Source organism: Sabethes cyaneus, chromosome 2, assembly GCF_943734655.1.
Source record: "Sabethes cyaneus chromosome 2, idSabCyanKW18_F2, whole genome shotgun sequence".
Taxonomy (NCBI): Eukaryota; Metazoa; Arthropoda; class Insecta; order Diptera; family Culicidae; genus Sabethes; species Sabethes cyaneus.
The window spans coordinates 75,030,247-75,056,807 of record NC_071354.1 but is presented as its reverse complement, the minus strand read 5'-3'; the positions used below and the strand labels follow the sequence as shown (position 1 = coordinate 75,056,807).

The following is a 26,561-nucleotide window of genomic DNA, read 5'->3' as shown; positions in this document are numbered from 1 at the left end:
AAACTGCACATAAGTCTTTTTCGGGTTCATTTCCACGGTAAAATTTCAATCCGGTAGATACGACACTCTGTTCGTTGAGTTAAATTCAACCGGGTTATATCTACTACAATTAATTATATGACAAATATTCAAAATTATAAGTGTTTTGAAGCTGCGCGGTCAAACTTCGATTAGGTTAACATCAAATTCACAAAATATTCCAGCCTATTTTACGATGTTTTATTTTCTGTTAAAATAAATCTAGAAGTGACACTGACTCCGTTCACTTGATTTACCCACTTTATTGTACGAGGAAATGTCATCATCAAAAAATAATATATTCTGCACATGTATCGATTACAAAACCGTATTCATTAAATTCGTTTCCTATATGTTTTGCGTAAAGTATCTAAGTCTCATTTATCACTACTAAAAGAAATTTTCAACAAGTTGTTCGTGTGCGCGCTTGTCCAAAAAACAGATTAGATTTGTTAGGATTTCGTACATCTTTTTTTGTCTAGATGGTATTTTTATCATACTGATCAGTTTGTTCGTGCACGTGTTTGAGTTTGATCAGAATCGCAAATCAATAAACTTTTGTATTATTATCATTCTTTTCTTAGTTGATATGGCACTTTTTACCTACACTTTTTTTAATTTCTTCGAACTGGAATTGAAATCGTATGATAGCTTTTGTGTACTTTATATTTGAAGGTTCGGAAATACAAATTGAGGTTGAACTAAACAGGTAACGAATACAGAATTTGTTTAGAAAATAATTTATTTGCTCTTTGTTGCATATTGGAGCATCGAATTATTGTTCGAGATTCTAAGTATCACTGTTAAGGAATGCCATTCAATGCAATAGTTTTCAATTAACCTCGGATATATTTTACATACAACAGATGTGAATTTTTACAACCAGTATAGATTTGCAAACATAATCCTACACAAACTCTGGCATGAGATTCATGCTTCAGATACCAATTGTTCCGTGTACTCGCTGTACAAATGCATATAGGTACTTTATAACTGCCCTTTAAAAGTAACTTTCTAACAGAATTTGCAAATAGATAAAAGTTACTTTTAGAGAAATAAATGAACATGTCTTAACTTATGCAGTGCAACCGACGGTAAATGAGATCCCCGAAGTGTGATCGAAATTGCCATTTTAAACTTCACTTAGAACTAAACTTTTGAAAGTTGTTTAAGACAGTCTCTCTGATCAATAACCAAAATACCCCCCTGCCACGGAAGAACTTTTTCTTGAGCGTCTGTTTCTTAAGTTAGGCTTTTAGACGCCGGAAGATTAGGACCATTGCGACCACAATGTTGAGCTCTGTATCTGTAGTAGGTTCGTAATGGAGCTCGCACCTGTTAATCAAGGTGTCTCATGGATCAGTACTTGGTAGGTTTCCAAAGAGTTTGAAGCACGAGAACAAGAATATATTTGCAGATAAATTTACGCGCCTCAACTATGTGGTTTACTATGGGCGCGTTTTACGGCGATCTCTTAATGGAACGACGACGAGCTTGAGATGGACGAATATTTGGGATCACTTATTGACCGTCGATTACACCGCCAGCAAGTTTAGAGATTGCTAGATTACAACCAGAAGCTGGAGAATGCCGATAATATAGACATCAATAAATGCACGCGCTCCTTGGAGAGAACACCTTGCACATCTTGCAAAAGTCAGTAGTGCGCGGTAGGCTGGACACATCGTAACGATGTCGAACAGTAATTCGATTAAAAAGTTTCCGGTACTAGAAAGAGGAGCATAGTCACAGTATCACAGTGATGGTTCAAACAGATCGGAGGAGCCAAGGGACTCCAAAACCAATTTGAATGAAGCCAACTTCATATAGTCCAAGTCGCTTAGGCTTGAACTATCTTTATATTAAAAATAACATTCCAAATCGGTTTCAGCAGATAAGTCCTATTAGAAATGGTCGGAAAAATAAGGAATGTTCTGGCATGTGTTCTTAGAACAGTTTCGAGAAAATATTTTAAAATATTATTATAAGAGGGGCATTTTACACTCCAAAATAAAGGATACACCAGGAGTATACATGCGACCGGTAAAACCTTTAAACTGTAATATAACCGACGTGTAAAGAATCTTCACTCATTGGCCAAGTTGCTCTTTACTTTGGTAGTATTATGTTTGTAAATACTATGACTTCCATCATTTACAGATTGTTCAATTTAGTTTATCTGAATTTAACCACCGAAAACTTCTATCCGTCCAACGCGTTAATATCTATGTGTGGCCTGGGTTTAAAACTCTTACTTTTGTTTCTATATTTTGTAATCAAAGTCAACCAGACTGGCAATGTTCTCATTGTTTGCAACAATCCAAATTACAAATGAATTAATAGTGTAGAAAACCAATACGAGTTCAACACTAGGCAAGTTTAAAACCAATCTATGTAGAAGTATTATTTGTTTGTGTGTTTTTTTTTATTAATTTGGCAGCAACGTGACAAGAGATCTACAGGCCAAACAGAAGCAAATCGTGAAATACCTGGCTGTTTGTTGTGTGTGGCTCTTCCACCCCGTACCATCGACCTTCGGCCACGTTGCCGTGAAAATGTCTCTTATCACTAAGTACTTTGTGCGCGTCAGCATCTATGGTCAGTTTCACTGAACTATCGAGACCTAACACTCGTGTTATTTTTGTTGTTGAGAATCGTAATAATAAATACTTTATATTCTACTCAAAAATATCAATCACCTCTAGATTAAGTTTATCTTATGCGTCATTGTATTCAGCTGCTGGTGTAATACTTTTGGGGGGGTCATGAAAGTTTTGTAAAAATTGATCCAATCAGCTTGAATTCTTTAGAAACGATTAATTTTTGTAACAATACTAACACATACTTCGAGTTTCATAATATGAAAATATCTTTCGTTTCAAAACGGAACTTAATAGTTAAAAAATCGTCTTTTGTTATCTTTATTGCGGCAAAATGACCCCGTATGTTGCTTGTATTTGATTGGAGATTACTTAACTGTTAGCTTATTGTTATACTCAAATGTTTCGGGATTCAATCAAGTTTCCTTAAGTTCTAAATGCTCATTGCTATTTAACGTGTTTAAAACAGTTCTGAAACCAAATTTCACGCAGAATAATCGTCTGCTTCTCTGCCGTGCGTGCACAATAGCTGTGCGTTTTGCCCTACGGACTGAGTTTTTCGGCAGGACGGAACCGAAAGCATTTTTATGTTATATTGTGCCCCATTTGTGAAAATAAATAACATGTTGCAAGTTACAATTTTGTTCTCAAATTTTGGTCTAATATCTTAATCTTCTATAGAAATGTTTTTAAAACACTGACTAATCGCAGATCGCAGATAATTCACTAACGCTGATGTTTATACAAAGTATTGTTTTTACACTTAAAAAGCTCGAATTTGGTTAATCGTTGTTTCCAGTGAAGTTGTTTTTATTTTATACAATACAACGACTTATATAACACTGGACTTTATATTTTATCATTTTTGCTTTTCACAAATTAAGTAATTAAGATTTCCGAATCACTCATCTTGTGAGTTTTTACAGTATGATCATAATCATCTAACATAAAAAAGAGCAACTAAAAGACAGATGCGGGTAAGTTTACCTAAATGTAGTTATAACGAAATTACAGGAGTAAGATTCAAAGTTACTGCGAGAAACACTAATATTATTTTATCTTTTGCGGAAATATCGATTCAAATCGGAAGCACCGTTTAAACGATGGTATTCTTTCGAGTTCTGTTATGTTGCAACGAGATTTTGAAATCGTATTTTCACTGAAAATATTCACCTACCTCGGTATCGGTTCGCTGTAGAGGGATTGAGTTTGCAAAAATACCGGTTTTGGCTTCATTCGATATATTTCATCCGAACCAATTCGGTAGAAATGACTGTCATCAGCTGCTCTGTAATTGGAAAAACGATTAGAATAAAGCAACAAGGAAATGAGTGTGCAAAATTGAGTAATCTTCTAAGTAGTTCGATAGCTGAACTCGAGTAATGTGATTTTAACTTACATCTGCTGATATTTCCACATGGACCCATGTGAAAAGTGGCTTGCGAATTAAGTTAATCAGCTGGTAGTGCAGCGAGTTTAATCCATCACTGTCGAAACGCTTAGCACCAGTAACTAGCTTCTCATACCTGCGGGAATTCAGACAAGAGGGGAAAACAATATCACGTGATGATGGTAAGCAATTTAACCTTTCATTTTGCGGCAAAATTATTTCAGTTTGTCGAGTAAGCGTTCCTACCTTTTCGGGTTAGCCTTTTCCTTTTTGTGGCTCAGCATGGTGTAGCGTGCGATATTGATCGGATAGCGTGCAATATGAAATCCAACATGTTTCAGTCTGTACATGGCGAAAAAAAAACAAAGGGGAAAATTAATAAGGAAAATGCTTCCCACCAACCAACCAAAGGTGTCTGTTTGTGGTTTACCTATTCGACATATCGTCGTCCTCGCCACCCCACCCCCAGAAAGCGTTGGAAAAGCCGTTCACTGTGCGGAACTGTTTCACGGTCATGGCCGATACGCCACCGAAAATTGTGTTGTACGGTAATTTGAAGCCAAATGTATCAACCGCTACGGACATGTGTCGTGGTTGATCTGGACAAGTATATAGGTTCCGGTCGTCCATTGGAAGCAGATCGACATCATGGAATACCATACAATCCCAATTCTTCTGCTTCATGGCTTCGACGAAACCGATATTCATGAGCGACGCTCGGTTGAACGACGTCCCAGCTGATTGCTCGACTATGTAGACTCCGTACTCAACCTGTTGCTTCATAAGGAATGGATGTATGTTTTTGAGAAAAACCGGAAGGTGTTGATCCCGATCCCGGTAGGGGACAATTATCGCGACCCGATCTCGAGCGCTGCATTCACGAGGAGTATATTGTCCACCAGGCTGCAACTTTGGAGCCAATTTTTGTTCGACCGACGATAGGGACTCGTAGGAGACGTCCACCTCAATTGGGCCGTCTAGAATAACAAATTTGTGTCAAAATAAATATTAATATATGTAATGTAAAAGTAAGTTTTAAGAATTCTTCTGTCAGAATGGGGATTCAAGCGAAGTTTGGAAATGGCGCGTAGGAACAAAGAATTCAAAAATAATTTTTTTGTCCATTTTTATAAAAAGGGGAATGGTATGATTATTTTAATTAACACTGCTTGTCACGGCAAAGAATTAACCACGAGCTCGCCCGTCTCTTCGGCGAACCCAGTATTCAGAAAGTGGTAAAAGCTGGACGGATACGTTGGACAGGATATGTTGCTAGAATGCCGGACAACTATCCTGCAAAAATGGGTTTCGCATCGAATTCGCTAGGACGCTAAGACGAAGAGGAGCACAGCGAGCTGAGTGACAAGACTCCAGGTAAAGCGAGATCTGGCGAGCACTGGATGCCCGCGGAACTGGAGACCAGCAGCCATGGATCGAATTAGACGGAGAAACTTTATTACGCAGGCCTTGTCATAAGACATTAGGTCAACTATATTCCGTAACTGTCTATTTGCAATCATTTGAAAGGTCCCTCCAACACTTACGCTCTACGCAAATGACGATGCAAAGCATGCCAGGTTGTCTGTTAGGTATAAAGTTCCTCTTAAAAAAAATTGCAACTAATCTTAATTTTTCTCGACAGATTCGTGGCAACCAATTGTGCCAACAAATACAACTAAACAATGAAGTGATGGTGATAATATGGACGAAATTTCAATACAAATCCTGCAATAAAGATTAAAGTGATATACACTCACCCAAATTCGGCGGTATCGGAGGGCAGTTACTCTGTCCAAGTTTGCGCGTAAAGCTATTCAGAATGCTAGTATTTTGCCCATTCTGTAAACTGCTTGATGTATCATTTACCGGCTGCTCGTATGCTAGCTGGTGTGCCCCTTCAGGAACAGGTTTGCTATTACCGCTAGTTCCATTACTGCTACCTAAACTAGAATCTATGAGATTTTTATGCATGTTTTCTATACTAGTGGAATTGCTGCTACTAAAACTACTGCCGCTAGTGTTGCTTGGAACCGTGCTGAGCAGTGGGTTAGACCCGGCCGGTTGACCGTGCGGCATTGCATTAACTGATGAGGTGGCCTCATCTGTTGGCAACACGGATTCGAGAAGTTTTTGTGGAGATTTTGTATCGTTGATGTTGAGATTTGTCTTCGAGTTTGAGAAGTTAGTTCTCTGTAGTTGGCTGTTTTTACTGATTGTGGCTGGTTGGCCAGCAAAAACATCTGTATTGCTGGTTTTGTTAGTCGCATTATGACTGCTGTCGTTGTGCCGTTCCACGTGAGGTTCTAGATGTAAATGAGCTAAACGCTCGGAACTGGTTCTTGTGCGTTTCGGCCATTGCGTGGCACTGTAAATAGAAAGCGAACATAAACAAAATGCTGTAACTATGTATGCTAAACCATAAACCAACGATTCAAGCTTACCCCATTCGTGGCAGTCCAAGCGGTGTTGTGTCCAGGCGGGATGCAATCAGATTGAGTAGTATCAGCAAGAAGCCCAGCACCAACGCCGCCTTGATAGCGTGCGCTCGGCTACACGATGCCATGGGGCCATTTAGGGCTACCGGCGTTCGACGCTGTGTGACAAATGAGTGACGCCGATTTCGCCGCCGCAAAGTGCCGTTGTAGAATTTGTGTTTGAACTACTCTCATCCGCGGTAGGACATCTGAAGGTATGAATACAAAATGAGTCGTTAGTGTGACTAGAGGCGCAATGTCGTAATAAATTGGTCGGAATTATTCAATGGCCAGAGGCAGCACAATAGGATACAACAATTTCATTAGTGTCCGGCTGTGCTAATGACACGATAAATGGTGTGTAGGACGACTTCAGACCGGTAGTGACTGTTGACGATATGATATGTATATAATCGTATAGGAATACGAAGCAAAACCGCGATGTCGGTAACATATTGCAAACGAAATTCGATTTTGTGACATTGCCGTGATGAAGGGCAATTAATTATAACTAAACGACAAAGAGTAATACTAAGGTCTTCTGCATTCTAGTTTAAGTTATAGTTCGTAGTGAAAGACGAGCATTTAGGCCGCATGAAAATTGTTGTTGTACGGCATACAGTCAGTCAAAAAATATTCGGACAACATCAAATAAATTTTTCTTTTAGTAATATTGATCAGTATTTTTTCAAAGAATGGTAACATTTACTTTTTAAAATAATGTTTAACTAAAGCATGTTTGGATCCATAGAAATAAATAGAGAAAATCTATTCCGTTGTGAAGAGGCAGTCCATATAGTTTGAATTGCTCAAAAATGCAGCAAAAAGGTATTCGAACAGTTAAATTTTAGTTGAAAAAATTATACTTTCTCGCTTAACTACTACCTTGTAGGGCACACAATATTTTAATGACCTGCTACAATCTGTTAGAGAAAAAGTTAACCAATTTCTAAAACATTCTCGTATGTATTCTTTACAAGAGCTCTGCATAAGTCATTTTTATTAGAAATCGAATAATTTTGCATTTTACTTTCGTAATTATTCCAAAAGATGTTAAATGGGGTCCAAGTTTGGACTGAGTGCTGGGGTTTTATCAACGATATGAAAATTATACATCGCTTACATATTTGTATGCTTAGAATCATCATCTCGGTACAATTTGACTGTACCACACAATTTCAAGTTTTGCGCACTTGGCTTTAATTTTCATCAAGATTGTTCCGATACCTAATCGAATTTACACTTAGCTCTATCCAAAAATATATAAATTTGCTGCCTCAGAGCTTTTCATGCACCCCCACATTTGACAAAACAGATTAAAAGTCAATTAAAATCACGTCTACTACCTTTATTGCAATGTTGTAACCTAATTGATACAACATTTATCATAAAGAGTTGTCAAGCAACGTAATTATATAAAAGCGAGCAAAAAAACTTCAACAGTTTAATGATGTTTGCCAATTCCTCTGTAACGGCAAACAGCAAAAATACATTCCAAGAAGATTCTGTTTTCCTCTGGCACAATTGTGGCGTGCTCAAGTGCGCTTTTTCTGTATGCTGCAACCGATTTAATGGAGAAGAAAAATCGATACTTAGATAGAACGAACAAAAACAACTTCTTATTTCACCTAACAGTGAATGCTGGCTTTTGTAACGTGACTTACTATGCCCAGTGTTTTAATTTAATATACTTAAAGAAGATCAACTATACTTATCACTTAATTCAATATCACAAGCCCAAAAAATATTTGAATGATTTTGTTTTCTACATCCGAAAAAGCGTAAAGCAAAGGACGAGATAATCCTGATTCTTCTATACAAAAATATTTGACTCCTTAATGGTAAAAAAACTAAAACACCATGCAACTCCACTGCATTATCGTAACATTATTTCTTTGTATCTTGAAAACAAAAAAATTTACATTTGAGAATTTTGTATATATTAGGCAAAAAATCTAGAAAAATATAAAAAATGAGGGTATTTTTGGTCATCACACCATGAAAATCCGATAAAATTAATGTTTGATGTTTTTGCAATTAGAAAAAATAGGGTTCAATCCAATATTTTACCTGGAAAGTAAATACCTCTTGTTTGCTTGGATATCAAAAATATTTAAACTGGTGTTAGAAAAGTCATGAACTTTTAAAGAATAGTTTTTAAAGAATTTTAATGAATTTAATGAATTTTTAAAGAAAGAAAAGTACATTTGTACGTTGTACGTCACAATTGTAATTTTTGAGTTGACTCAAACTCAGAAGGAATAACTCTAAGTTAAAAAAAATATTTTAAAAACACAAGTTTCACATGTTTCGAAGAAAATCGGAACACTTTAAAATGATCTTTTTTATGGAATTTTTGGTATAGTAGTAGTTCTGAGAATTCAGATTTGGAGTGAAATCAAAGCTATTCTTCGATTAGGTACGCAAAACAATGACCACAATAAATCGTTACAACTATGCAGCCTGTCAAACTATGTTACATTTCAGCCTTCGGTTTGTATCGCCCATGTTTTGGGTTAGTTTGGAGCTAAGGCGAACCAAAGGATGAACAGTTAGGATGGCAGTTAGCTTGGATACATTTGAATACTCGAGTGTCCAATCAAATCGATATCCGCAAATACCAGCAATGAATATTGTATTTCTAGTTCCGCTCTGGCTGGCAGAACATTGACTGCAGGATGAGCTACGGTGAAACGTAACCGTAATGTAATGGAATTAAACTTTATTTATTAATGACCACCAGTTTTATCACAGCACAAATAGGTAATCAGACTTGATATTTGTCTCTGTTTATGGGCATGATGTACTTGAAATTAGCAACATTCAATAGGGATACACTTATAATTATACAAAAACTAGTAAATAAGCTATATTCTTAAATCATCAAATTAGGTCTAAATTTATAATTATGACTAAATCAGTAGTATTTCCCAGATGGGGGTTTGCCAAAAATTCAGCTTACAGCAGAATAGTATAGTATAGTTGATTACTAATTCTGTCCAATAACAGCGTAAGATCCAGTTGTGAGATCGAAATTAATATATAAACTTCACCGCTCTTGTAACACCGAGTTCACAAATTTTCATACGATAAGATAAAGGTTCATTCTTGCTAACTCCGGCCGTAATTTCTGTTTCCATAATTATTAACATTTGTTCAAATCATTTTGCACGTCGGTTATCCAACGAATACGAATGTCGTTTCTGTCCTATTCCAGTTTCTACTGAGGAAATGCAAAGGCTGACTACAGCTGAGAGGTTTATAATTTGATAAACTTAACCGGAAGTAATTTGCCGGCAACTAACATCCCATATAACTAGACGGTAGACAGTCCCATGGTACTGTATCGTTACCTATAGGATATCTATTTGATACCATAAAATTCTTTAACCTATGGGTACAAACTGTTTGTTGTTATATATCGTTACAACTGCAATGCAGTTGTTGACATGAGCTACAATAACAATAATCGTCAATCGCGCTAGGCTTAGCAATTGTATACTCTTATCTCTTTGTCGGAAACCCGAACCTTCAGATGATAAACAATGACAATGCTTTGTAAACAAAAATTGCATGGTGACGTAAAGGTAAAAATTCGCGAATATCAGCATTAGTGGACTGGTCTAACAAGCCAGTCGTCGTATGTTCGATTCTCGGCAGGGAGAGGCTGGTAGAATTAGAAGGTCATGTTTCCATAACGGAATGCGGCACCTAGGCGTTGCTTTGCTGTTGCTTCAATTTTATACCAGTGAGGCTCTTTTTAACTATATTATTGTAATATTTTTTTGAAACGATGATTCTACAATTGATGAAGGGACGGTAAGGGAAAGTAATGAAGAAGGATTTTTTCGGGAATGAAGGGGAAGGGTGGAAAGGAAGGGGGGGGGGGGGGGTAATAGGTAGCTATGGTTAACAAGTTGTCGTTGTGACTCCTATCTTTTGTCCAATGCTGGAAGGTGCATGGGTCGAACCAAGCTGTAATCAAATAGGTCGTCAAATATTGGAACTTTTGTACTTAATTGGTTGAAAATGGTTGAAAAATGAGAATTAATGAAAATTTAATACCTGGAAACAGTGGACCCTTCGTTTACCAAGGGGCCCGACAGTTTAAAAAAAAAGTTGAATTTTTAGTAACCTTGAGACATGTGATATCATGTGATATTTCCTAAATTTGCAATGAAACAATGGCCCGGTTCTGTAAATAAGAACAGGGCTTTCAAATGGAGTAAAAATTTGTTGGCGGCCATCTTAGATTTGGTAGCCATGTTGAATTTAATAAAAAAATCGCCGTTTTCGCCATGATCCCCCAACCAACTTTTATTTTAAGACCACCGTTAGAAAGCTGAAAAAATACTACAAGAAACATTCATAAAGTTAGGTGTGCTTTGGCATTAACTAAATGAAACATGTCAATAAATCAACTACAAACGACACGGTTTTGTAAAGAGAAAGGATAGGGCTTTCAAATGAAGTCAAAAAAATTGGCAGCCAAGAATTGGCATTTTTGTCATGATCCCCCAATCGATTTTAATTTTAAGATCACCACTGGAAAGTTGAGAAAAAATGCTATAAGAAACATTCATCAAATTCGGTGTACAGGGGCGTTAACTAAATCCCTCCCGACAAAAGCTGAGATCCCGTTATGATTGAGACACCATCTTTATTCTACTCGCGAGCTGTGCGAAGAAACCCATCCAAATGACGGTGTTTTGATTTGTGGCGACTTTAATCAACCATACATTACTCAGGACCGCAAAGATGACACGATTCTCCACACGAACATCTTGCGACTTGGCGAGTGCAGCTTTAGTAGACGGAATGAAGTTTTTCAATCACCAGCAAGCCTATTTGGAGCCTATTTGTAAGCTTGGTAGATTGATTTGGTGTTTGATTTGGTTTTTCATTCAGCTGATCATGAGATATCTGTTGAGACGTGTGTTGTCCCCGTTGATACCCATCACATGTCGGCAATTGAATTATCGCAAGATGGATTTTGGTCTACTACCAGAGACGATATTTTAATTAATTTCGACTGGGAAATTTTATTCGATATGAGAGGGTTGGATGATATGACCAGCTTATTTTGTGACACTATTAACCTGTGGCTTCGGTCTAATTTACAAAGGTCCCATATTGCTTCCTTGGGGAACACCAGATCCGCTTGTTCTGCTGCTTCTTGAACAATTACTTGGGAAACGGTTGAGTGTACGATTCTGGGCTGTTTTTCTGCTCCATCGGTGAGAAGCATTTGGATTTTCGAAAAGAGTGCCCAATTTCTTGCGCACTTTCTCTTGTTCCAAAGATATCACTCTTAATCAATTTTGTTAAAACTCTACCCATTTAAACCTCATATATTCAACTCTTTTTAGACAAAATTTCAGTTACCTTTACTCACGCGGTAAAAAGTTACTAACTAATCAGAGTCCAGTTTTTTCGAATACAGTTTTCAATTTTCTTACAACTCAAAAGCGAAAGGTTGTATCAATGAGGTGTATTCGGATAAGTTGTAGGAAATTTAATGTACTGCCGTGAATCGCATATCAGTCCCATTTTCTATGGAGTTTTCTATATAAATGGGACAGTTATACGATTACCGGCAGTGTAGTTATTAGAAATTACATAGAAAAAGTGGAGCAACTGAAGTAACAGAAAAAGAGGTGTTCAAAACAAAAAATTAAAGTTAATCCAACTTTTTCTTCGAATATCTCGAAAACGGCTGCATTTAGAAAAGCAAATATTATGACCAATTTTCTTGTGAATGACATGAGGAACTGTTATTTGTATTAAAAATTTATATATAACTTGAAAAATCCCCAGTTAGAAAAAAGTCGCAAAGTCTTTGTTCTACGAAGTCCGTTCATGAAAGTTGCTGCATCTCAGAATAACTTTTAAAAGGTTACAAATTACTTCTATTTTTTCTAAAACATTTTTTGAAATTTTCAAAAATAGTATATTTTTGATATTTTGATTTTAAGATTCATTTTCAAATTTTTGAAAAACTGGTAGAAGATTTTTGTCAGTGCATAATGTTTAGAAATTAATTTTCTACAACTTTTGGTTTGACATATTTGACGAGATACAATCTTTCAAACATAATACACTTGAAAATAAATACGCACTTTTTATTTATTTATTTATTATTTGGTTCATCTGACAACAAGGTCTACATGAAATAAAATAATAAAAACTACTAACTAACAAATTAAAATGACCTACGATTACGTAAACGACACTTGAACATTTCACAGCTAATATTGAAATCAAACAAGTAGAACACAGAGTAAAAACTGTATACTGTATTTCTTTTGATCATATAATGTCCGTAGGGTTGCCAAGTGGCCGGTTTTTGGCCGGCCCGACCGGTTTTTCACCTGCAAAGCAAAAAGGCCGGTTTGCCGACATAGGAAGCCGGATTGGTACTTTTTTCCTGATTTGTTAAATTTTCTGATAAATTTATTAGCAATCCTGAGCAGTGGATCATTGAAGATAACCAGTTTTGCAGTGACAATACTTTACTTTTGGCGGTAATATACATTAAATTGTCCACCAGCACTAGAAGCAACTAGTTGTCTTCTAGTATCTTCAATAATCCATGCAATGTTCGTTGTGGTTTCGATTCCGACGACTACCTAAATAATAATTAACGCACATTACACATTCCAGGCAAATCCTCTAGTAACATGCTGCCATAACCCCCCTCCCCCCCCCCCCGCAGTTTTTGAAGGCAGGACCAACCGGCCGGTTTTTGAAATTTTCGCACTTGGCAACCCTAAATGTCCGATGAAATGGAATTCTGATGAAGTCAGTAGAGCCAAGAACTTTCGATGGCGCGTTCATATTGATCTTTGCTAGAATCCAAGGGGCATCAATTGTTCCACTTAATGTCTTTCCAACATATACAGCACGCATATAATCCCTTCTCTTTTCCAATGTGTCCATGTCCAGCAGTTTACACCTATGTTCGTATGAAGGAAGTTCGGCTGGATCCGTCCAGGGCAGATCCTGAAGCGCGTATCTGATAGACCTTTTTTGTACAGATTCGACCCGGCAGTCCAAAGGCCAGTGTAAGAGCTCCAAACAACAGCTGCCGTCTCCAGTGATGAGCGTACAAGTGCATAATACTAAGCTCTAGGCAGTATGGATCACGAAACTTTTATGCAAATGAATCCCCCCAAGTAGCACTTGTAACCAATCATAAAAATAAAAAAATACAAAAAGGTTGCACAGCAGTTACATTTAGGATACTTGTAACGAGTTAGGTTACATCAAATTAAAAATAGTTACTTTTTAGTTTTCTAGTGACAAAAATCTCAAAAAGTTACCAGGTAGTTACCAAATGACCAAATTGAAACCTTTTTTTCGAACTGTCATCAACTTGCTGGTCGCAAAACAGTTAATTTTCCGTTACGAGCAGTTACGAAGTCAAAAAAAGTCGGCTAGTAACATTTTCGCAACAATTTGTTCACTGTTCCTTGTAAACACAACGGATTAAGGAAAAACTAGACCTGAAGAATATTGCTAATGGTAAAGATAAACAATTGGTACACGGGTTGTGAAATGCTCTTGTAAATGCGTTTATTTACTTAATTGATGGTACTTGGAATCTTCTCCGCCCAGAAATTGGTATTAAGTAAACAAATGATGATTATTCTCAAACGTCAAAACGATCAAGTTACATCGAAACGAAACCGGCAATGAAATTAGGTTACAGTGTAACTTAGAAATGACGACATAAGAAATAAGTCACTACAACAGATTTAATATTGGTTACCGTATAACCGATACCGTAACCAGGTCGAAGGCTAAGGTTACGTACAACTAGAATGTAACTGAAATGTAACCTTCTATGATTAACACTGGTGGTAACTGTTTTATTCAAAGTGAAACTATTCTTTGATATTAAATTAACACTTTCTTTTCACAACAATCACTAAAAATACCTTTTCCCGATATCAACAATGTGAACAATGAACAATGGCTGCTTAAAATCATTTCATGCAATATGCCGAAAACGATACAAAACTTCAAGGACGATGGTGTAGTAGTTAGAACCAAAGGCAAAATGGCTATGAATTTTACTGTGATAGAAGTGATAGCGAAAACAACTTGATTTTTAATGGTTTCTAGGTGAATGCTCCACTAATTCATTATTGCTAAGAATAAATTTAAAAAATCAAAAAATTAAAATTAAAATTTTTATATTTGATTTACAAAACATCAATTTTTCAAAGAAGTAAGTAACGAAAAGCTATATTAAATAAGAGCGCGTGAATTTTTCAAAGCTAGAATCATGCATTTCACCATAAATTTGAAACTGCATTAAAATTTGTGTTGAAATAATAATTTATACACTCTTCTATCTATCAACAGTTAAATTTACTGCTTGACGTTGACAGCCATAGATTGAAATAATAAACCTGCTACATTTTCGCTATGCAATAAAAGTTACAAGATAACTAATTTGCCACCAATTGAAAGTCAATTTACAGTTTATGTGTAACTTCAATAGTAACCATTTTGTAACTATACATGTTACATATTGGTTATTGAGTAACTGTTAATGCAACCAGATTTAGTTACATAAGTTGCGCTATTTCGGTTACACAACTGTTATATTTTAGGTTACTGTAACCGAAGTTTTACATTTAAATTTGTCGCATATCAGCCGCTGCGACTCAATTGTGACAACGTGTGCTACTTGGGCCAGGTTCTTGTTTGTAGTACACTAGTGGTGCTGGAATGTAAGCTCGGTATCCAACAGAACAACAAGATCCTTGACGACTGCTACGCGTTCAATATTCTGACCGTTTATGGAATAACTGTATTGGATTGGAGTCTTCTTTCGGCTTTAACTGATTACAGAGCACTTGGAGACACGAACTGCAAGGTAGACTTTGAGGTCATCAGCAGACACGATTCTGCATCCTGGAGGGAGTATTTTACAGACATCGTTGTAATACAGCGAAAATAGCAAGGGTCCGACGTTGCTGCCCTGAGGCACGCCTGAGGTACTCTGGAAGTCGCAAGACTTAGTGCTACTCAGTTTCACAGAAAGACAGCGGTTTTCAAGAAAGGATTTCAACAAAAACACTCCATCAAGAAGACTGACATCTCTTCCACGCGTCCATTCAAATGACGAGAAACAGAAGCAACAGCGCACCCCTCCCGACAAAAGTTGAAGCTGTGTGTACATGTATTGGTGGGAAAAGATGTGTGCGAGCGTGGCAATGCATTGCATACGTGTTTGTGTACATCCATATTCTAATACACACACTAGTATGTGAAAGTTCAACTTTAACTCGGCAGATAGTATTTGTGTTAATGTCGCTCGACTTTTGGCAGAGTTGCCAGTCTTCTTGATGGAATATTTTTGATTTCAACCACCGGACAAAAGCAGCAGCAGCACCGAGATGCTTTATTTTAGCAAGCACTAAGGTGTGGTCAACACGAAAAAACGCAGCTTTGATGTCAGTATACACCGTGTCGACTTGTGCTCCACCTTTCATATGTTGTAGACAAAATGAGCTGAACTTCAACAACGAGCCACCGATCTAAAATATTTTCGAGCCAGCGCAAAGCGACGTAATCCCGCGGTAATTGGCAAAATCGTTTTTGTTTCCCTTTTTAAACACAGGAAAGATATAGGATCTTTTCCAGCATACTGAAAATGTTTCCTGAAGAAGCGATTGGTTAATAATAAACTGTAGAAGTTTCAAAAGAGTAGATGCGCCATTTTTCAGTATAATCGAAGATATTCCATCCGGCCCGGAAGACGCCGACGAATTCAACTGCTTCAAGGCAGCTTCAACTTAATTTTGTGTGAAACTTGTTGTGCTTATGTCGCACACGTTTGCAGGAACGAACTTCAGAGCTTCCTGAACTGCTACCGGCGAATACACTAGAGAACTGCTGTGCAAAAAGATTACATATGTCTTCAGTATTGCTGGCAGATAGATCACCAAGTGACATTTGAGCAGCAAGTCCAGTGTCCCAGCGCTTCTCGTTAACGAATGTCCAAAAACGTTTGGGATTTTGTTTAAGATCCTGCTGCTTTTGCGAAACACATCTCGAGTAAAGATGGCGGTTATGGGTTCTGTATCGTTGACTGGCTCTACAGAGACTATAGATTACAGAGGCGCCGAGACACTCAAAATCCGCTAAGTTTTGAACGAAAGCGGAGAGTTGCCTTTATTTATGATGATACTCTCCGTTTTGTTTCAAAATTAAGCAGATTTTGAGTGTCTCGACACCTCTGTAATCTATTAGTCTCTGTAACTGGCTCTAATAAATTTTTGTTTGGCGATCGCGTTTTCCAGTTTTGCAGTTTTCCCGGCTGCAGAATAACAACAATGCGTTGCGTGAGTTATTTTCATTTCATGAATGACGGAAATTGAAACGATTAGCCGACATTTTCTTCTTCATCGCACGAAAAAACATAGGAAATTTGACTGCTAGGAATTATTTAATGAAAAAAAAGCATTCAAATAGATCTCAGCTCCCTTTGATTGATCGCGTATGATCGCGTATGATGGCAACAAACTAAAATATAAGGGAATATCTAATTTTGCATTATGTGTAATAAAAATCGCTGATATTTTTAATTGTGTTGGATAGGACGGGAATAGGCAATTACGACGAAGCAGCAAGATACCCTACATTTTAGATTTCAGCTTTTTTGAGATTTTTACTCATTTGTAAATGCATATGAAACGGTAGATTCCAGCCCAACTTGCAATACTCGATCACATAAATATGAGCTATGCCAACACAACTGCCTAAAATCTTTGTATTGCGGATTAGTCCGTCCTGTACTTGAAAACTCCAATGTAATTTGGCAACTTCAAGCTCATATGGATTTTGAGGATCGAATGCATCCAAAGAAGAGTTTTCCGTATGGCTCTTAGGGATTTGCCTGGGCAAGATCCTAAAAATCTTTCGTCGTATCCAGTAGGTTGCTGGCTACTCGGTTTGGAAACTTTGGAAAGGCGCCGCAAAGTTCAACGCTTGTGGTGAAAATCCTAAACAATGACATCGATTTACCGACATTACGGGCTCTTAGGATCTCTCCCAGTCCAGATAAAAATATCAAAACACAGTGAAATTGGACAACTTGGAGATGATGTTTTGCGAAAGTGTGAGAGAATACTGATGGGATATTAAAATTGACCGTTTAAGCTAGTCGCATAGTTGGTATAAAGCGGACGGTTCCGCACTTTGTCAAGTCAAACCCATACCACACACTCTACTGGCGAAATTTATTTGTTCCAATTGGTTGAGTTCTACATGTACCATTGGTAACAACACGTACAACACCGACATTCTTAAACGGAAAAAAGTTGAACTTTGGATTTGGAACAGAACCCACTGTTAAACATCGGGTACGCCTTCTGCAGAGAAGTGATACACTGAGAACATAATTTCGTATTTTTAGAAACAATATTCGTAGAGATAATTTGCATTAAACGGATAGATTTTAGCGTTTTTGAATGTTTGTTTTTAATATGTTATTTCTAGAAAAGGTTTGTCTCCTAAAGCAAAATCTATTTAAAACTGGGTTGATAACGGTTATTGACAATAATTCACAAGGTGTTTTCGTTTATCACTATGTCGTAGATGCCACATTACCATTAATATTCTTTGTTGCAGTTGCTTATATGCATAACACTTGAACCAACACTTGAATATACATGAAGATTCACAGCCTACGCTTACTCAGCGTAGCAATTATAATTACGATGTTTATATGATAGCCCACAGTCTCTGGCCCAGAGAGATCCAGAAAAGGTTATCTGCTCTGAAGCAGACAACACAATCCCTCATATTTACCGGGTTTCAAAAGCCGGTTATTCAGAATCATCAACCTGAAATGTAAACATTTGCTACTATCTCCAGACTATTCACTAACAGCCAACCAACGTGCTTAATTCCCTGGATTCTTCCCTCGGTCCGATTTTCGCGAAAGCAATAGAAGAAAAGTCTTTCCTGGTCGTAAGCTCGTCAATGACTGGCCGGAAGAGTCACCTTACCTCGAACTTCTCGAATTTTGATTGTTTGGGTAATCATCTGAATCTACCAAAAAAATTAAGCCTCATTGTGACATAAGTGCTTACGAAACCGATTCGCTACGATTAAGAAGATAGGTTTCCTTTTATTTACTTTTGTGCTTATCCGGCAGTTGGAAATTTACAAAAAAAAAAAAAAAATACAGATAATCTTATTCTTTGTCCTCTACCAGAGCAAAATCCTTTTGCGAATGGTATCCCCAACCATGCCAGCCGGAACCAGCGCCCCGATGGCGCACGCTGCCATAACCAGCAGGCTGGAAAATCATGAAAAACGAGACTGCAAACATCGAAAACATCCGCACCAGGCAGTGGGTACTGGAGCAGCACATGTGAAACAATTTTCAACCCTTGTATGTGTACTGTTTTACAATCGTGGCTACTGAAATAAAACTATTTACTGTTTAAAATAAAATTTGACCGCATGAGTGGTGATTATTGAGAAATTTATTTTGAGGATAGTCAAAATATGATTCTTGATCAACTTTGCAAGCATTTCCGAAGGATAGAAGGCTTGTCTCCAATTACATGGGTAACGGTTGGTAGCCATAAAAGAGTTAATACCGCATAGTCTAGCGAACCAAATAGTAAAACGCTGCTACCACTACAAACAGCCCTGCTCTCCCATAGCTAAATCCTATTTATTCACCTATATATGCTTTCGAGTCTGGGTTCGAGATGCTCGCTAAGAAGGAACTGGGTTGGGATGAAGTAGCAAAACACTGGTAAAATCAGCAGCAACATAAATCACTACACTACACACTCAGCTGGGAGGGGGGACAGTACCTGTGATAGAGAGCAAAATAAAAATGGGAATTTTTCGCGATACATCTTTTCCATATTGTACCGCAGTGACCAACATGCTTTACTTTATCGCGTTGTTTTTGATGTTGAATAGCCTAGATTGAATGACTTTCTTTGTGGTATAAAAAGACCATTGTTAACTTGAAGTTTTCTGGAGTTTGTTGTGTCCATTGGCGAATATGTTCATTTATATAATATGCATCACTGTCCAGCATTTTTTTGGTGAAAACTTTACAAACAGTAGGTTTATTTAACTCGAAGAATACAATATAATCTTAGAGTGGAAAACAATCATTCAGGCCAAAGGCTTACAAAATTATGCACTGCATTAACTAAAGTTTGTATTCCATTGGTAATCCATCCATGCCTTATCGTTTAGTTGACACATCTTTATTATGACGTCTGTGAAAAACAACAAGCATGATCGTATTCAAACACTCTATGCCATGCTCTTGATAAGAATCCTAACCGGACATTCCGAAACTAATAGAGTTGATTGATTACGACTAATATTCCTGGGTAAGCAGAAATCTGGACAATGAAGTGTTTCAAACATGTTTATACTCAGGGTATAATGTGTCACACTAGTTTAGTAATGTACACTGAAAGTGTATATTACCATATTAGTGCAACTATACCATGTTTAGTTCTGAATGCATTAGCGTGAGAGCAAGCTACACGCTAAATAAGCTTGGCAATTGCGTTTCTTCGCTAAACTCTTTGAAGGGTAATTGGAGATTTGTTCATTGCTCTTGTGTGCAGGCTTGTAGACAGGATGGTTCAATAAAACATCAACATATTCATATCAAACATATCGTGTGCTGTGAATCATGGCATTCGTTCGTCTATGACGCGATTTCCATGTTTTAAATTGAACTTAATAATTGTTCGCATGATTTTTATAATTTGATTGTTGCACGATCCCATTACTACTAATATAGCCCTCTACTTAAAGTTAACTAGCTTTCGTACATTTACTTAATACAGATTTACTTAATATTTTATCCTTACCTTCTTTTTTCGACTTTATTTTTCAAGCACCCAGTTAACAACTAGCTGATGGTGGTTCAAAATAAACGAAAAATGGCAGGTATTTCACACAATCGATAGTTCTGGATTTGATAAGCTTAAAAGTTTCATAAATATAAAAATAATTAAAATAATATAAAAATTTAATTGCAGAGGAATATGGTCGTGGCTGGGGGTATGAAATGGGGAAGGCAACTATGAAAAAGCGCCCAACCTAGCTTTAGTCATCCCGAGCCGCTGCCTAGCGCCTCCGGGTGGCCATACCTGGAAATACTTCAATTTGTATAATTGAATAGCCAAGCTAGGAGGTGCGGAGTCGTGTGGTTTTCAGTTCCTAACTTTACAACTGTAGTGTTAGGCAATCATTGAACCACACGACTTTATTTTCAAGTGTTATATTATTCAAACTAATATTTTCTGTAGATTAATCTATTTTCAGAGAGCGAAATAAGACGCTATATCCTTGGCCAATTGCAGCCTGGCTTCTGATCTAAATGCCATTAGTTCATCCCCAAGGCTCCGAAGGCTCATTTAACCTTTACTAGCAAAAAATACTCTCAACGACTGTAAATAAATGTAAATGGGGGGCTCCGTAGCCGCAAGGTTACCGAGTCTGCTTTGACAAGCGAGTGGTCGTGGGTTCGAATCTTAGTAGAATCAAGCCATTCTCGATGTCAAGTGACTTTAGCATGGGTTTATTCTCAGGCCCCTCCATTTACCCTTCCTTCGTGCTGAATTCTATATTTACCCTCTGAAGCCTCTTAACAGTGCAAATGTCCCTCCTATAGTTAAGTGTACTGGTCAGAGGTACGAATGAGTCCTCGCCAGGGACGGCTATAATATGGGATAGTGCTGGCAGCGAGGAATAAGTGGGTAAAGTAGATTAAGCTTTGAAGGAAGGGTAAACCCCAATACACGCAAGCACGCATAAAATTTAATAAGCATATCGCTCACTCAATAGCGATTATAGCAAAAAGAAATGCAGTGCAGGTCATACAGCAAACACCCGGGCGATATTACAATAGATCAACTATACTGGTCGCAGTAATGAGAGTCCACACATGGAAAAAAAAAAAAAAAAAAAAAAAATAAATCATTATCTTTATGTGGAGCGTTTGGTACGGGAAGTCTACGCTTTCTTACCCTTGATTTCAAGGAGTTTAACGGAATTAGACATCATTTCTGGTTGCGCTTTCAAGAATTGGCTGTGTAAATGTGAGATTAGATTAGACGAATATGGTCGTGGCTGGGTCACTTTTCGACATTGTTCATACCTTTACGTTCCCAACATAAACACAACTATGATATTTCAATTGCGCTTTTGGCTGTATCTCCACTGATTTTTACACAACTAGTCTTAACAGAGCCTTCCCAGTTGGCTTCGAGGAATGACTCTGGTCTAATAAGCCAGTCGTCGTATGTTCGAATCTCGACTGGGAGAGGCTGTCAGAGTCAATAGGATCGTAGCAACTGGCCGCGCAATTGTCATGAACTCTAACAGCTGGCTGCGAAGTCTGTCGTATAAAAACAGAAGGTCAAATTTCAATACAAAATGTGGCGCTTAGGCTTTTGCTTTTTTTTAGTCTTAAAAGAACCACAATAGATTGACCTCTAATGTAAAAATATGTTGGGATATTACGGTTCTATTTTTAGGGTGATATTTTAGATGGTTTTTTTGACGTCGTAAGCAGACTTATGTTTGCTTGTCTTAACTGTAAAGAGACAGACATCTGCACCACACAACGACCATATGCTTTCGTTTCCTCTTCAACCGTTCTTGTGCCGAAATCAGAAGTTTGTCACTAGGTTCGGTCTGACTTAACACCGACCAGTCATCCGTTATATTTTTCGAGACAAGTTTTTGAGTGAACATTTGGATGCATTGCAATCTAGACATTCCGTACTATCCGTTATCAGTTCTACCGGAACTCAAAATAGGCCATTTCCAATTTTCCAATTCTTTGGAAATATGGCAAATGGGGCATCAAATCATAGGATTTTTTTATCAAAAAGCAAAGCCTTGAGCTTAAACGTCTTTCTAAGACTAAACCCCTCTTTATCGACAGACTTCGCGACCTGCTGTTAGAGTACAGGACAGTTACAGGGCTAGTGCAGCACCGCCAAGCCGAGATTCGAACATACGACCAGCATCGTACCTCAAATCGGTCATCGGATTTTCGGGTACAAAAATTGGATATACCAGAGGGAAGACTTGAAGTCAATATCCGGCCGTCGATAGAACCTACTAAGAAACTTTTCCTCAGTTTCAGTTTCAGGAAAACCTGTTCCTGAAAATCTGCAATCACGTATAAAAGTGCCTGGCAAACATCTGGTATGAAGAGACATTTTTCCGGAAACATCTGGCAAGTTTTGAAGTGCCAGAGTGAGATGAATTATTGACTTTTGCGAGCAGTAGTTTCAAGTCGTCGGCAAATGCAGGTCGAAGAATTTTGAGCGTAATGTTGACGTCGTTAAAATAGATGAGAAAAACCCACGGCCCGAGATGGCTTCCTTGCGGCATTCCGGAGAAAGCGGCTTTCTTTTGTCATTGGTTCTATTCTCTGACAGATGATGTTGGCAATTACCAACAGGTACAATAATCAGGCTGGTAAAATACAGCTCGAAGATCCGTGAATAAAGCAAAGCAAAGCAAAGCTTTATTGCTACATTCCGCCTTTCGAATTTTACCTTCTGTTTGTGTATTTGACAGATTTCGCAACAGGACAATTGTGAGGCTAGTGCTACAATCCTATTGACTCTCATTGCCGTTCCCAACCCTGACTAATTGACTTGTTAGACCAATATCGTATCTTGAGGTTAACTGGAAAATCCGGTCCGAGTACATTGTATCAATTTGGGTCAGAAAAGTTGAAACAGCGTTCAATACAATTTGTTCGTGCAGTTCTACCAATTTTTCGTATTTCCATTGATAAACGTCACATCTGAAGACGAAAAAAAGCTGGTTCGATCAGTCATTGCATTCATACTCTCATAAGAGTTCTAAAACAATTGTATCAAAGTTTAAGTATGAATTGGGATGGCTTTGTTGCGTACCAGGAACAGAACTTTAAACAAAAAATACTCCCCTGTTTCTCGGAGATATCTCAATCGACTCGCAGCAGAGTATAGTCTTGGTGGTGCTGCATTCCGTTGTCGGAACTTAGCTATTTATTTTTATTTCACAAACTTCGCTGCCTGCTGTTAGACAGGCAATTGTCGGCTACAGGACAATCCTAATGATTTTTACAGCCTCTCCCAGTTGAGATTCGAACGTACGGGAACTGGTTTACTAGACCAGTGTTGTACCTCGAGGCCAACTGAAGAATACAGATTCACAGAGACCGATGTAAAAAAAAACCAGATAAACTCGTTACTAATTATTTTATATATTTGCAAAGATTTTTTAAGTAAAAAAATCAAATAAAAATTGTTCTTGTTTTTTAAATAATTTGTAAGATTTAGAAACTGTCCAAAACCAAAACATTTTTACTCGTACCCACTCGGATATACAAGATTGCTGCAGCTGAACATGAAAGCCTGCTTGCCGCCACAGGCCACGCCAATAAAGCAGACTATTGAAGGCGAAATTGAAATTGAATGTCGGTCAAAGATTTTGTGATGCAAAAGAGATGCCAATAAATCTGCGACTGAATGCAACCGTGCCAACAAAACCAGCATCAAAATCAAGATGACATAACTGAAAATAGTTTATGGGAAGCTATACACATAAGACATAACCGCTTGTAACTGTACGCAGAGAAGCAGAGGAAATGAGAAATGGTGCATTGAATCAATATGCATGTTTTTCTTCTTGTTTCAACTTTGAAATTACATGTACCAGTTACCAACACAATGGAGATTTTGCACTTACCTTCAAGGCATAAAAGTGCTCTATTGCATTCAGCCTCTCACTTTTGAAATTGTCTGCACTCCAAAATATCGCAAAACGTATCCTCAGCAAGCAAACCAGCAGGATGTAATATTCTGATTTTACAAATATTGCACTTCTATTTCCTGCCGGAGGCCACTGCTAGCCCTTCCTTCTGTAATATCCGTAGTGTCACGAGACAGTTCTGAATATTGCAGCCTTTGATGCTACTTGTTTGAGTTTCTATCGTTTAGATATGTAGGCACCTTCTTTGTGACATAGATTAGAAGTTACCAACAGTCTAATGTTTCGCGACAATTAGGTACAATACACTTGAGATTTCCTTTGATTCATATTGTAATATCTACAGATAACCACTGAACATTCAAGCTACTCTAGCAGTGAATCACATTATTTGGCGAAAGAGAAACATCTTCATATTTATCACTGCCAACACTTTGAAATTTACACTTGAGCGGATACCTTTCCAAATGCTATCACCCGCACCCGTTGGTGTATTAATAACAGGAAAGGAAAACCTTTTACCTACAACAATGATCACTAACTTCTACTATATATTTATGCCATTTCGAATTACGAGAAACCACAACGACGGAGATTACAAAGCAGATAGAGCACGGCAACCGCAGATGAACGAAAACTGAATTTTGATGCAGGAGTTTTCTGCAAAGAGAGCTTGCTAACTCGCCGAAGGCTCGAAAGAGAAAGATTGCTCGCGATAAAGTTGTAAACAAAAGTGCGAAGATTGTGATGTGAAACTAAAAACGGCGTAAAAGAAAACGTCAAAACGTCACTTTTGCTAGCGGGAGGGATTGGAAAGCGTATTCCTAACGTCCAAGGGGTTTCCAGCAAGGCGTATCCGTGCGTAGTAACCAGAGATTACTTTTGTAATCATTTACGAATTAATTAGGTAATTAATGGTAATCAGTATATAGTAATCAATGATAATCTTAAGTAATCATTGGTAATCATGATTAATTTTTAGTAATCACAAGAGATTGATTACTGGTAATCAGAGGTAATCAGTAAAGTAATCAAAAGTAACTTTTTTCTATAAGGTGCGTAGTAATCACTGCTGTTGGAAACCCCTAGCTAACGTCACAGTTGACTTTTGGACAGGGTACACTCTAAAAATCGTCATATTCTTTTAGCGTGAAAAAGGTGAAAAATTAACGCATTGCACGCAGACGTCAGTGCATTTTTTTCGGTCCCAGATTTGGCAGTGTTGTGTGGTTTGTTTTGATTACTTATTCGCAAGACCCAGAAGCAATTTCTGGCATTTCCGGTTTCTGCGAATAAGTGGTACGAATTACTGGTAATAAACCCACTAGCAATGAATTTAGGTTAAGCGGGGTACGCTGCTGAAAAGTAATGGGTAAAAAGATAGGACAAGAAATGCTCAAGAAATCGATTTCGTTTACGATTTCTTAAGCAGTACGCACTTCATAAGAAATATTATTTCACGTTCAGATGGCGCAGTTTTACATGCAGGTGAATTAAAACGTCACTTTTCCGTACGGAATAATATCCGGCGCAATTATTACCACAAGAAAAAATGACAGGTGGTTGCTTGCATTGGAGTTGTCAAAATTTCTTCGGTAAATAGCATGATTTTTTCTTGAGCTGTTTTCTTTTCAGCAGCGTACCCCGCTTTACAAAGGGAATCAAAACAAAACACACAAAAACTCTAGCAAAAACTTTAAATTAGAATTGAGGTTAGGCACCGTGCAAAGGTTTATAAACTTCTGTAAGCCCGAATAGCCTGACAGCATTCCCGTTCTTGTAAAACTTAGTACACTCAACCCCCGCTAATATGAAAAACACCTCGTTCAGATTGGGCGAGTTCATTTTTAATCTGAATATTTGGTTACTCTATTCATTTTCACATATGCGCAAGATGCGCACCCTATGAACTTGTTGTTTTGATTTGACGAAAACAAACGTTTTGAAAAATTTTCAAACATGCGTGAATTCTAACCATCCGGTTTGTAGAAGAGGTAATTGGCTCGGCAGTTTCGACTAAAATCGTTTATTTTGAGTGCTGGAGAGAGGTAAGTTCCATATGAGCTATATTGCGAAAACTCTTGAGCAAGAGGAAACGCATTAAGTTTTTTTTGCTTTTTTTTTTCCATTTACCCGGTCAACTTTAACCTCAATTGTGTATGATGCTTGATCGGTTTTTAATGTGAATGCATTCATACCACCGGGGTACAGATTAAAAATGTTCAGATTAAAGAAGGTCATACCAACGGGGGTACACGGTATGAATGTGTTCACATTGAAAACTGATCAATC

General features: G+C 37.6%; 1 protein-coding gene across 1 annotated transcript; it reads right to left on the bottom strand.

Moving 5' to 3' along the window:
- Positions 1-332: 332 nt before the first annotated feature.
- On the bottom strand, positions 333-24,947 carry LOC128733995 (beta-1,4-N-acetylgalactosaminyltransferase bre-4). The gene is made up of 7 exons (XM_053827945.1): positions 24,249-24,947; positions 6,450-6,691; positions 5,766-6,373; positions 4,439-4,985; positions 4,255-4,350; positions 4,018-4,144; positions 333-3,906 (listed from the first exon to the last, which is right to left on the bottom strand). The coding sequence occupies exons 2-7, from the start codon at positions 6,569-6,571 to the stop codon at positions 3,898-3,900; spliced, it is 1,509 nt and encodes a 502-aa protein (XP_053683920.1). The 5' UTR covers positions 6,572-6,691; positions 24,249-24,947; the 3' UTR covers positions 333-3,897.
- Between the last annotated feature and the right edge of the window lie 1,614 nt (positions 24,948-26,561).